At 34.5% G+C, this 12,869-nt stretch overlaps 1 protein-coding gene across 14 annotated transcripts in view; it reads left to right on the top strand.

Annotated features, from left to right (window-relative positions):
• The window catches only part of ZNF280D (zinc finger protein 280D), a 53,996-nt gene extending 44,078 nt beyond the window's left edge, over window positions 1-9,918 (top strand). For 6 of the 14 annotated variants that reach the window (XM_074879900.1, XM_074879904.1, XM_074879896.1 and 3 more), the window contains 2 exons: window positions 5,201-5,251; window positions 5,561-9,918. In XM_074879900.1, the coding sequence (XP_074736001.1) occupies window positions 5,201-5,251; window positions 5,561-6,194 (685 nt within the window). In that variant the 3' untranslated portion in view covers window positions 6,195-9,918. The remainder of the gene's footprint in view (window positions 1-5,200; window positions 5,252-5,560) is intronic. The other 8 variants (XM_074879906.1, XM_074879901.1, XM_074879899.1 and 5 more) reach the window with 5 other exon arrangements.
• The last annotated feature ends 2,951 nt before the right edge of the window (window positions 9,919-12,869 follow it).

The raw sequence follows: 12,869 nt of genomic DNA, 5'->3' as shown, positions 1-12,869 counted from the left end.
AGTATTTTCATAATGTGTGTTTTCTGTGACAGAAAGTTTTGAATGGCAGTCATAATGAACTTATTCAACAAGACATGTGGAACTTAGGTTCCAAGTGACAAAACACATTCTTAGTAATGCCTAAACTGTAAATCAGTCAAGATTCATAAAACAATAAATAAATTGCACGGTTTGTTCAAATAAGCATTTTTTATAGTATTGCATATGAGTTAACAATATTACGGGGGCAATTGGGAAACAGTTTTAAAATACAGCTTAAAATGGTAGTTCTTGGATATTCATGTAGGTTTTTAAAAACCTGTGTCACTTGTGGAAAGCATACTCAACCAGAATCTTAGCAGAGCAAATATGTGAAATTGTTGGGTAACTAACAATTACAGCTCTGCACTTAAAAATATGCAAAATTGTGAATTTTTTATGTCAGTCTGGGGAAATAATTGAAATATTTCACATTTCTTTTGATGCATATTGTGGACAAAGTTATCCTTCATATAATTCATCTAAATTATTACTCCAGATCCCACAGCCTGAAATGTCTTACTCCAGTTATTGATCTTTCACAATTGTTAGTACAAATTTAACCTTTAAAACCTTAGTCAAAACATAATTGTAGGTATTTGTTGTATATGCCTTTATAGTGCCTTTAAAAAGGAAAATAAAGCAGACTGCTTTCAGAGTCTCTCTGTAGGTTACTTTCCTTAGGAAAGGTTCTGCTTTATCTCTCTTCTAGTCATATGCAGTGTGGGTCAAGTAATTTGAAATTTTATTTTCACTTAAAATGCTTGCTTAAGAATTGAGACTAAATGATTCAGGTGTTAGAAGCTAACTCTGTTTAAGCTATGGATTAGTGAACATTGTAATTCTAACTGAATATGATGTACTACTTTCTCCTATCCTCGGGTTTAAGTAGACAAAAATAATTTCAATATATAAATCTGTTCTGTGTTTTCTGTTAAAACTTTGATGCTATTTTATTGGCTTTAAGACAGACATCTTAGACATATTTGAGTCTCTAGCACCAGAGATTCTCAGTCCTCAAACACTTTGCTCTGTTATTAAGCCAAGGTAGTTATGTTGATGTTAGCAAGTAATTAATGCTGCAGGAGCAGATCAGTAGATGAAATCAGTTGATTCTGAGAATCCTGCACCTTCTCTGCACTGTGGCTGGGATGTTACCATAAATTCGGTCTCAAAAGAACCCTCTAAGACTTAGTTTAAAGTTTTAGAAGGCAGGCATTCTTCATTGCAGTGCTGGATGCACGGGGGATCATTCCACCTAACAGGAATGCCGAAAGACAAGGACACACTTATTATGTACAATAAAAGAAATGAATATTCATGTAATTTCCAAGAAGTACACACCAGAGAATCTAATGCATATGTTAATACATTGTTTGGGGAAGAGTCCCTGAGGGGTTTCCACAGGTGTCTGCCGGTTTGTCTGCCCTGTCCTAAATGTTCCCATCACAGTTGCAAAAATTATGTCCTTGGGCGCATTCTTGTCTGAGGCCCCTTACAGCAATTAGCACCAACTGCTTGCAGGCATCGGGGAGGTGTTACTTTAGACCAGACTTGGGTTCCGCGAACAGAATGCCCATACTGAGCACCTCTGCAGAGCTGTGTGGAACATCCCTTGTTGGTTTTGGACTCCTGAGCACCCAGCTCTGTTAAGAGTTGGAGCACTTTGTGGATCAGAGCTTCCAGTTCATTTTCCTCAAAAATAAATAGTTTGCATGCCCCAGGACTGCTCTGTAAACCAAACCAGTATGTGGGAGCAATCAAGGAATGTGCCTCAAAACCATAGTGTTGTTTCACACCGAATTGTTAACGTAAATGCAGCTGTAATACAGGTTTTGTTACCTGGAAATACTTTCCACAGACTGAAGGTGTGTTTCCACATACTTTGCAACTACTCTGTATGCAGGTGTGTAAATGTCACTTGTTTATAATTCTGTTCTGAAGCTGTATGATTTTTTTCTTTCTTGCTGTAGAATTTTTCCCTGAATGATTTTTAAAATCTTATTTTAAAATACCAATATAAAATAATAACATACTCTAAAGTTAAGTGAATATGTGTCGCTAAGAGCAGCAAAAAACGTTGAGCTAGTAGGATTTTAAACCAACAAATACTCAGAGCCTAGCTTTCTTTAGCCTCACTTGGCAGCCAAATCTTATGTTTTCTGTACAATGAGAAAAAGAAAAAAAAAATCCCTTTACTTTCTAGGCTTCTGTAGCTTGGGGTGGATGTATGTTTCCACCTGGTAGGCTCACCTCTTGGGTTCAAAATTATGTTTTATGCTATTCCCTTGAGGTAGCCCTATTCTAAAACCTGATTTCATACAGATGATATGGCAGATACTTCATTAGTATAGCAAATATTTGATAGTCTGGCCGCAGTTTGTATCATGATTTAGAAAATGGGTTCATTGTTTTCATTAAACAGAAGTCAGGTTTTACATTCTAACTGTTCACTGAAATCCTCCTTTCTATATAATACAGTTGTTGTTCTCACATTTTCCAGTCTTTTTGATGTCTGAATTTTTAGTTTTCTTACACTGTAACCAATTTGGTTTGCACAGAGAGTAGTAAGAGCATGTTTAATTCCTAATATTGGACGGAAGGGTATTCTTTTTCAGCTACTGACTTACAGAATAATTTCTTGATATCCTATATTATTTTTCATTTTAGTGCGTTACAGTTGCTAGGTTTTGCTTATTCATCTGCAGTTCTCAGCAGAGGTAAATTATTTCATTGGAGAACTGTTCTCTCTAAATGAACTTACTGTTATGCTTAGCAATCTAAAAGATCACTGTTCTTTGTGGATAATTGTTTTTGTGATGGTGGTTGTGCAAAAACTGGTTCAATTTTACTTTTATACTCTGTTTTATTGGTATAAATGACTCATGGGAAGATATGCTGATGAGAGACAGCTTTTTTTTTTGCATGAGAAATGAATGTATAAAGATTTTTCTTTTCTTCCTCACCACTTCCTCTCCCTCCCTTCACGTGTTTTGCCAAAAATGAGTGAGAATTGAGAGGCTAGGTTTGGATGAAGCTGGGGTTTTGGTTACTAGAAGGTGAGGGAGATTGTGATGGATTCTTTTTATATGTTAAGGACAGATTTGTCCTTTGAAGAGTTTCTCGGTGTGAACATTGTGTGTGTGTACATATATGTAAACGATCTGGGACTTGCACTGTAGAAACACTGCTTTGTGTGTGCTAACGAGGCATTAGTCATCCCTTTATGTAAACCCTTTTTTTTTTGCATATTTCTTCAAAACTTCCCCCATAAAGCATAATAGTGTGCTCGTTAACTCTGCAACTACACCTCACCCTCAAGCTGCTTGTTGAAAAGTAGTAGCTAAAGGTCATGTGTATATACACTGTTTATTAAAAAGTTGTCTGGGTTTTCATACGAAAACAACTCTAAATATTTACTAGTGTTTATATGGTTCTGTATAGCTTAAGTGTTTCTCTAGAGTAGATGGGGTAATTAGGAACAGTTATGGCAAAACCAATTATGTCAGCCACAGCTGATGGGTGGTTCTGTGTTGGCTTTTGTGCTGGAACATAGTCTTGAGTTTTCCCTCAAATATTACCATTTTCCCCCTTTTTTTCTAGAAGATTGAAAGGAAGAACAACTTGGATAGGAAAATCTGTTTGTATATTTGAGAATGTCATTTACTGGTTTAGATAGTCCAGTAAATGAAAAAAAAACCTTTCTGTAACACACAAGTAGCAAATACAGGGTGTAATTTGGTAAAGAGGTTCGCCTGTCTCGAGTTAATTCCTTATTATGAATGAAAAATCAGTGTAACAGGATCAAAAGATTCTTATGACTACCTTGTTACAACCTCAGTGACTGATAAGATTTCACCACTCAAGGATATCCCAGGAGCCTCTTACCCCTGCTCAAAATATTCCTCTGTCTTAAATTTGAAGTAGGAAATTGAATATTCTTAATTTATTGAAGTGGAAGTAAAACTTGAAAACATATTTCTGAACATTTGTAGTATGTAGCATCTCTTCCAGAATAACCATTTTCTGTAGAAGTATCATTCAGCATACAGGCAAATCATATGAATTGTTTTAAACTCCTGGATCAGTAAAACAACATGTCTAGACTTTCAGCTTGAAAATATATAATAAAAAACATAGTAGCAGAAAACTGGTTATTCCTTTTAAGAGTCCTGGAACTGTCTGTTCCTTAGGTAATGTTAAAAGTGGTTTTAGCCAAAAATTAATTTCAAACCATTTTTTTAAACCATTTGAAGAAATGAAGTACCAAATACACTTTGATTAATGAGATATTTGGTGATACCATCTCTCACATCTTCTGTCTGAATGTCACTGTTCAGAGACTTTTCAATTTAAGTTTTAAATTTTAAAAGTTAATTTGGAAGACTTTGCTCCTGATTTCACTTGCTATATAGAATTTATATCTGAAATCAAACCAACTGTTGTTCTTCCATCTTCCCCCCCTTCTTTCTTTTGTCTGTCACCATCATCATTTTAGGTAATTTGAGCTACTTATTCTGAAAAATTTTGAAAATTAGAAATTATGTTAAACTTTTACCAAATTTAAATATTTACAGCAAAAATTAGCTCCATCATTGAAAGGATGGGAGAAGCTGTGTTCTGATAACAAATGAAGAGAAATATTATAAACTAGTATTTAGGATTTTGACTGCTGGACTATGAACATATGAGCAAATTGCATATACCAATATGACCAGCCTATTTTGTATTTTTATGGGTACAGATGCCATTTGAAGTATGCTGTTTAGTCTTTCTTTGGAGCATTACGTTTTTTTTTCCCTCTGGTTACCCTAAGCACTGCATGCATGTGGCTTTATTGAAATAATACAAGGTTTAAACAATGAGTTTGTCTACAAAGTTTATATGCTGTGTTTTAGATTTTATTATACAATAAGATTCTCATGCTTGCATAATTCAGTGTGGATCTACATTTCCTTTTTATAAACACATTTTCACTCTGAACAGTGAGTGAAAATGCTACTTCACAGATTCAATTTTTCAGTGAATCCAAATTTGTAGCTGCTCAACTAAATTTTAGTTTTAAGTTTATTCAGATTTCCAACTTTTAGCTTTTTTCTTCGCTTTACTCTCATTAGTATTGCAGAGTCAGTTGGTTGGTATAAAGGTACAAACTGGCTTCTCTTTTTTTCCACGTCATCAGCAAAAGTTTCCAAGTAGTTGTATCTGCATCTGTGTTGAAGAGGCTCTGCAGGTAGAGGAACTTAACATTGTATTTTTGAACATTCCATGTGTCACACAAAGGGGTCAACTTAACCTTCCTTTCTGGAGATGAAATGCAAGAACTAAAGAGTACTAATTGACTGCTAAATACAAAACTGAGTTTGTAAATAGGTACGAAAAATGCAATTGTTAATTAAATTCAGCCTATCTTGCTGTGAAAATTTGAGAGAAATACCAAATAGGAAATCTCCAATACCACTTTGAGTGTCACTTTGCGGAGTACAGCCATGTGTTGCTTTATTTCGTTTGTTATAAAAATAACTTGTTTTGTTTTTTGCAGCAAACAGCATGACTCTTCAGATGAAACAAAAGAATGCAATAGAAATCAAACTAAAAAAGTTGCATCAGTTGAAAAGAATGAAGAAAACTCACCACTGTCAAATACAGAAAATATTCCTGGTTTGGAACTCCCTGACAATAACTCAAAGAAGTCTTTGCATGAGAAAGGAGCATGTTGTGATTCAGATAAAAACAAACAATTAGTAGATGAGAAACAAAAATGTATTCATGATGAAAGTGAGTGGAAAACTTGCCAAAGTTCAGATAATGTTATCTTGAATGAGCAGACTAAAGTACATAGCTTGGATGAAACTACACTTTCAGCAATGAACGCAAGGGACTTAAAACTAACATTGGGTGAAGATGTTAGTTTTGAGCAGTTCTTGAGGAAAAGGGATGAACCTGAATCCGTTAGTTCAGACATTAGTGAACAAGGCAGTATTCATTTGGAGCCTTTGACTCCATCAGAGGTACTAGAGCATGAAGCTACTGAAATTCTTCAAAAAGGTAATGTTGCACCTTCATCAAAGAAAGCTGGACAACTCTCTGAACAAACAGATGAGACTTCTAAAGAAAGCAGTCCCAACAGAATGGAAACAACTGTAAACAAGACAGATGAAAATGAAGCCAGCTGAAATTATGTTAATTTTATTGTTTGTTATAAAGAATGGTAACAACACCTTGGACCATTCCTGATGAGTGTCCTCATTGATGCTACTTATTAAAAATTTTTTAAAAGGGGTGGGGAGAGGGAGGAGAGAAAGAGACACTAAAGGGAAATTTTGCATATGAAGATAGCATGTATGTGTATGTACAACTGAACTAAAATTACAAAAGGTAACACATTTAAATATAATCTTCCTGCCTCTTGGATGTGATATATCTTATTAGACTGACATTAGAAAGGAGGAATAAATTCTAATTTTTATAGTTAACTAGCCCGGGATCAGGTGATTTGTTTGCCAAGAAAATATTTTTTTAAATCCTTCAGTGTGAATATTATTAAACAGTGGAATTTAGTATGAATTCACTTCTGATGCTGAAATGGGGCACACTTGTAATGATGGTTATTGGTCTGCTGATAATTTGGGTGAAGATAAACTTTTGGACTTGGTGTCACATTCCTATCTGTAAAAGCATGTAAACAGAATTATATGAATCTATGCACCTCTGTACAGGTGTAATCCTGCCAGACTGTAAGCTTACCTTAATAAACTTTCAGTGAAAGTGGAATTATTACAATAAAAATATATATTTGTGGGGTTTTCAGTGTGCAGGCTGTGCAGAAATACCGAATACAATTGTATAAAGTAGAACATACTGCTGAAAGTACTGTAGCTGTTAGGCTTTTACCAGTGTTTTAATTCCTAGCTGTAGACCCATAGGTATGGTCTGTAAGTCACACCAAAGTATGGTTTAATGTAAAAACTGTGTTAAGCAAAAAGAAGGAAAACCCCCCAAACTGGAAACACCGACTGGCATGCATTCTGCCATTTTGCAGCTGCTACTGGCTAACTGTTACAAAAAGGACACAAGGGCATATAAAGTAGAATTGTACAGTTCAATTTCAGGACTTTTTGTAGTCTGAATTGTGTACAGAAAGATGGCTGCTTGATTTTGTTTTGGTTTTTTGTTTGGGTTTTTTTTTTGATCTTCTAGTTAGCAACTAGATGTAGGAATGCATATGATTAACAATAGCTTGCTCTTATGACTTCATTGCTCCATTTGAAACATTCAGAATGTGCTTTTGACTTACAGTTTTGTTTCTAATGAATGTTAAATGTTTTGAACAGCTGTTAAAGTGCTGCTGTAAATTATTACTTTTTGAGTAAATATTTGCAACAAAATTTTGTCTTTGTGCATAATTTTATGCTCAGCTTGAAATTTTGGGCATAGTCTTCCCACATTTTTTTAAAAGATTTAGTGACAGTTCCCCAAAACTATTTCATTTTAAAATTGTGAATTTGAGACTTATGTGGAGTTTTTCATTCAGTTTGGGTTTTTTTGGTTTTGTTTGTTTTTTTAGAATTAAATGAGCAAGTGCCTATGCATAAACATATTTTTGTAGCTCTGTATTGTGGTAAGGTGTGCTTACTTTTCCGAATTATACAGATATTTTTCTGGGCCATCAGCATGCAACTGAAGTGTACTCTGTCCTCCAAGGTTAACTGGGCTCAGCTGCTAAATGAGTCTAAAGAGCAACAGTGTTAAAATTTAGAGACCATCCAGCTTATTGTTGGAGCCTCTAAATAAACCACATCAATCTCAACATCCCCAAAACAGCTTCAAATGCTGAAGAGTTATATGATCTAAATTTTGAATTGCATCTTAATTTTCATCCATGCAGGTTTAGAAGCTTTTTAAAAGAAAAGTAGAACAGTTTCTATAGTCACAGCTCTTCAATATCTGCTTTTAAAACTTCAAATAACAAGACACACGAAAAAGCTGAGAGCAATAACTTGCAGTATTCTTTTGTTCTTTAAAGATTTTAGTGAAATTGTTAACTCAAGGTTAACAGTCTGATGTCTTCATGCATCTACACATGGAAGATTACAAAATACAGCATCACAATGAAGACAGTTTAAAGGACTTAATTAGCTATGGAACTTGATGTGTATGTTACTGAAGGAGTTCCTGAATGCATCTGTGTTTAAACCCGGAGAAATCTCTATAGTCTTTTCAATCTGATGGATGATCTTCCATGCAAATGATATATTTCAAATAATGCTCTGATGTGTGGTGTTGGAAAAGATTAAATTCAGGTGCAACAAGTTGTATGATACTTGCTTGTAAATTCCTCACATTTGTCTTTATTATGTAATTTTTAAAACATTTACCATTTTAATAAGAATTTGGAATAATTTGGCCACATTCTGGTGAGAAAAGTTGGAAAATAAAACTCATTGAAAAAATCTGCATATTTGGCAGAAGTACATATATGTTCTCAGATACCTAGTATGTAAAGCATTGTGTGTTTCAAACCATATAGAGAATGCTTATACAAAAGGTCATGTTAGGTATAAAGCACCCAGATACCTAGTAGCCCTTCCAAAGGAGGAGATTAAGAGAGCACTGGCTTGCTCTAGCAAGACCATCAGATAGCTCTAAGTAGGCAAGTAAGGTGTATCGTGAAAACAGTGGCATGGTATTTTTGTGTAGAAAGTCTAAAATTCATTAGTTTTTTTCCTATATGAAGTCATTCAGTTGCTGACTAAACACTGTAGGGGACTGCATGATTATGAAAATTAATCTCTATCATGTTATTTGGGAGGTTTCCTAGAGATAAGTTAAATTGGTACTTTTGGCTGAAGTCACTCCAGAGGACCAAGTTACATTGAATGCATTTTGAGTTATTTGAACTTAACTGCATGTAATTTTTTGTTTGTGTCCAAGTCATTTAAAAGTTTCTATCCAGCTGTCAGTAGTTACTATTCTGTGCTCTCTCTCTTTTTGTACTTGGAAACACATTTTACCTCAAGGTTTCATTGCCTTACCAAAAACCAGTAACTTAATTCTTGGTATCCATACTAGATTCACTATTTCCCATCATCTCAAGAGATTTACCATATTTTCTTGAATAACCATTGCAGATTGTTTATGTGCTGTTTATTTTTAAGGAAATCACATGCTGTGCATATGCTGTCTTCATTACTTGCATTCAATGAAAAGCATTATTAGCTTACGGTTAGTGAGTGTTCAGTCATTTGGAGCTTCCTCAAGTGCAGCCAGGGTCTCGGTTTGCCTTGTGCAGTTGGGGAGAGAAACTTTGGCCTACCTGTGGTTCAGTTTTTCTTTAACAGAAATGATGAGTAAACCCAGGAAGAAAAAATCAGATCAAATCATAGCACATACTGAATTCTAAGTATTGGGTGATGTATGCTAAATAAGAAAATTTTTATAATAAGACCATGTCCACTTCTCTTTTCCTGGAAATGGGGAGAGAGAAAAGCTGGGCAATAGGTGTTAAATCACGTTCTGTGGTGCTTTATTATCAGAAGGTATTAGAAACTGAAGATCAGGGTAAAGAATCTTATGTAACGTTTGGTATTCTGCAAAACCTTAAATAAGAGATCTAAAGCTTTTCTGCAGGCATTAAGCATTGTTACTTATATGCTGGCATGTAGAAGGCAGTTATTTTTTTATGCTGTAGGATATATTAATATTCCACCAAAGACCATAGAGTTTTGTTAGAGACTGTTTAGAAATTTTTGTGTAGGGCAAATTTTATACCTGATTGTTCTCTTCTTGTTTTCAGTAGTGTTTGATTTTTGAGGCTTGTGAGCTTATTTTGTCTAGTTGCATCCTGTATTTTTTCGATGTATGCTTAATATGCCTCTAATAAAAAAAAAGTGGTAAGTATGTTTTATGATTACTTGAATGATTTTTGCTCTTAATAAAACCTTTACTCCAGTTTGAACATAGCTCAGAAGGACGGTTCTTAGATGAAGCCTGGCACGTTATCTCCTTTGAACATTACATTTTTACACATAATTTTGACTCTCTAATTTTCCCCATTAATTCGGTGCTAAAAAGGAAAGTGTGTTGACTGGTAATTCATATTAGTCTACAGACACTATGCAGGAAGTTCTTTGCTATGTTCCTTTGAGTCTTGGATGACTGTTCTAGCTCTAAGACATAGTTAAAATTTTGTATTCAGTCATTTCATTGACCCGAAGTAACCACGTTAAATTGACATTTCCTCTATTGCACCAGATTAAAAAAAAAAAGTTTAGCTGTGAAACACTTCGTTTTTAGGGAGATTAATGTTGTTGTTATGCCTACAACGTGCTATAAAGCTAATGTGTTTATTGATGTAAAAATGCTGGTTTTGTTGAGGTTTTTTTACTGTTCAAACTGTTATTTCAGAGAGGCTGAGGTTTTTGTGACAACCACAAGGGTAACTGTGATGTTACATGTATATCTGCATTTAAATTTGGGCAAATTTAGCTTCCTATTAAGGAAATTAAATGCTCAAATGTATGGGCTATATCAGACAATTTAAAATAAGATTAATTCCATGATCAAAAAGTGTCAGCTTGTCAGCAACCAGTTCTCCATTCTTTAAGCATGTTTTAAGTAGCGTTGCTAAATGAATCCCTTATTAATTGAACATAAATAAAATTAGTTTCATATTTTAGTTCACTAAATTCTCAGTGTTAGACATTTAAGAGAAGAGCGGTTTTCTCCAAAAATTTTGGTGAATGCGATAGTATATAGTGGTATGCTTATAAAGAGTTGTCTCATACTGATAGCCTTGAAAATGTTAACCTTCATATGTTTTGCTCATAAATAGTACAATTAAGAATTAATCCTTTTGAGTAGAGGAAAGTAACCTGCATATCTGTTTCTTATAGCCTCTTGTGACTTTTTCATTCTGATCCTGTCATGATATTCTAGCAACAAATTAAAGTCTTTTTTTTCCTCTTTGAAGGCCGAAGAAGAAACGGGACATGAATACTTAATAGTTTTTAAATTGTATATATTTGAATTACTTGGATGTTTGCTGCATGAAAGGGTTGAATTTTGTGTACCAGTTTCTCAGGTTTTCAGCTAAATTTAACTGAGATTTGTGTCTTTCCATTTAATTTTATTGAAAAGACTTAACTTCCTCTTTGAGCTAGCAAGTTGATGGCACGTGGTATAATTTCCCCAGGATATTTAAGGTAATGCACTGTATTAGGTATTATTTAAATGGCTTCTTTTTCCCCCATCCCAATCCTGTGTATCTTGGAATGTCTGCTCCTCTGGAGGTTGGTGTATAAACAACTTTTAAGTTGTTGGCATGTGATGGAAAGCAAAAGACATTTCTACAGAGGAGAAGCAAAAGTAAGTTCAGAACTTTAATCATGAATAGTAGTATGCAACATGCAGGTTAACCCGTTTTGTCTGATAAAGTGAAGCTTTTTTACTCATTCCTAAAATTGCAACTTGAGGAACCAGAGCAGTTGGGCACATCCAACTTTAATGGCTCTGACAGGTAGCAAAGAGTGTTAGATATCCCTATCAGATCAGAATTCCCAAAAGGAGCCTAAGGCAACATGTTCATGCAAGGGAGGCTTTTCCTTCTGTTTGTGTGACTTTACACTCTTATTTTCCTTCCCAGATAACATATACTGGATGCTCTCCTGAGACCATAGAAAGGCCAGTTATCCTAGAGAACACAAGAGTGCTTGTATGATCTTCCTTGATGAAACAAAAAGAAGCTCTTAACGTGTGGCATGTATGCTGTTTTATATTAATATAGTAACATGTGCCTTACTGTTGAATAGTGGCATTTTAGTAAATATTAATAAACAATGAAGTTCTGTCAGGTCTCCTGAATAGTCTCTTAACAATACTGTTGAAAATAAACATCCTTTAAACTACAGCTTGTCGCTTTTTTGCGACCTTTGTCTGAGATAACAGGTTAGTAAGTACCACAGCAGAAAAGTATCAAGGCTGATAATGACTTCACCTTACTTGAGCATAACCTATAAAGTTTCTTCAAGTTTATTGTAAGAGAAACTTGAGTGCACAGAACTTCTATTGTTTATAGACCTGCTTGGAACTTAATATTGATTCAATTGAAATTAGTAAGACAAACTTATTAAAGTAGAACATACTTTTTAATACCCTCAAACTTACTTCTATTTGATAAAAGAAATCCATTGGCCTCTGGGTTCCTCAGAAGGCAATCTTGATGATGTAAAAAGAAATGAAAGTACAACCTGTATTTAAAATACAGGAAACATACCAAAGTTTTTCCTAGCAAAAGTAATGCAAGTTACTTGTGGATGGGAATGTATAATAATCCGCTCTGTCCAGAACTACTCAGTTTTATACAGTGGAGTGGAAGATAAAAGCTTCCTTTGCAGTTGTTCCCGTAGCATATTTAAAATACTAGTGAGGGTGTAGTGCCAATATCAAACCAGATGTTACATTTATATCGTCTTGAAATATCAGAAGCAACATTATGAAAGATGTTTGAAAGATGAGCTTGGGAGCTAAAAGTCAAACCTTTAATGGATATTTAAAATAATTGAGTGCAGCATAAAACTAAAACATACTGCAGTTAAAATTTTGGCATCATTCTTCTAGTTGACCCTTGGCTGTTTCATAGTGATTTCTTTATCCATCCTGCAGGGTTTTAAAACCCTCCTAGTTTCACTACTAGATAGTGTCTTGTGCTCTTCACTTGTTTAATCTGCCTTTTCTCTCAAATTGGGGAATTAATGAACACAACAAAATTTAAAATAATTATTCCCAGCTTGTATATTGTTGCAGTTTCTTGCTTCAGTTTCACAACCCCAAGAAGGGCTATGTACCTAAAA

This window comes from Strix uralensis, chromosome 11, assembly GCF_047716275.1.
Source record: "Strix uralensis isolate ZFMK-TIS-50842 chromosome 11, bStrUra1, whole genome shotgun sequence".
Taxonomy (NCBI): Eukaryota; Metazoa; Chordata; class Aves; order Strigiformes; family Strigidae; genus Strix; species Strix uralensis.
Note: the sequence above shows the minus strand (reverse complement) of the source record. Positions and strands in the feature narration are given on the sequence as shown.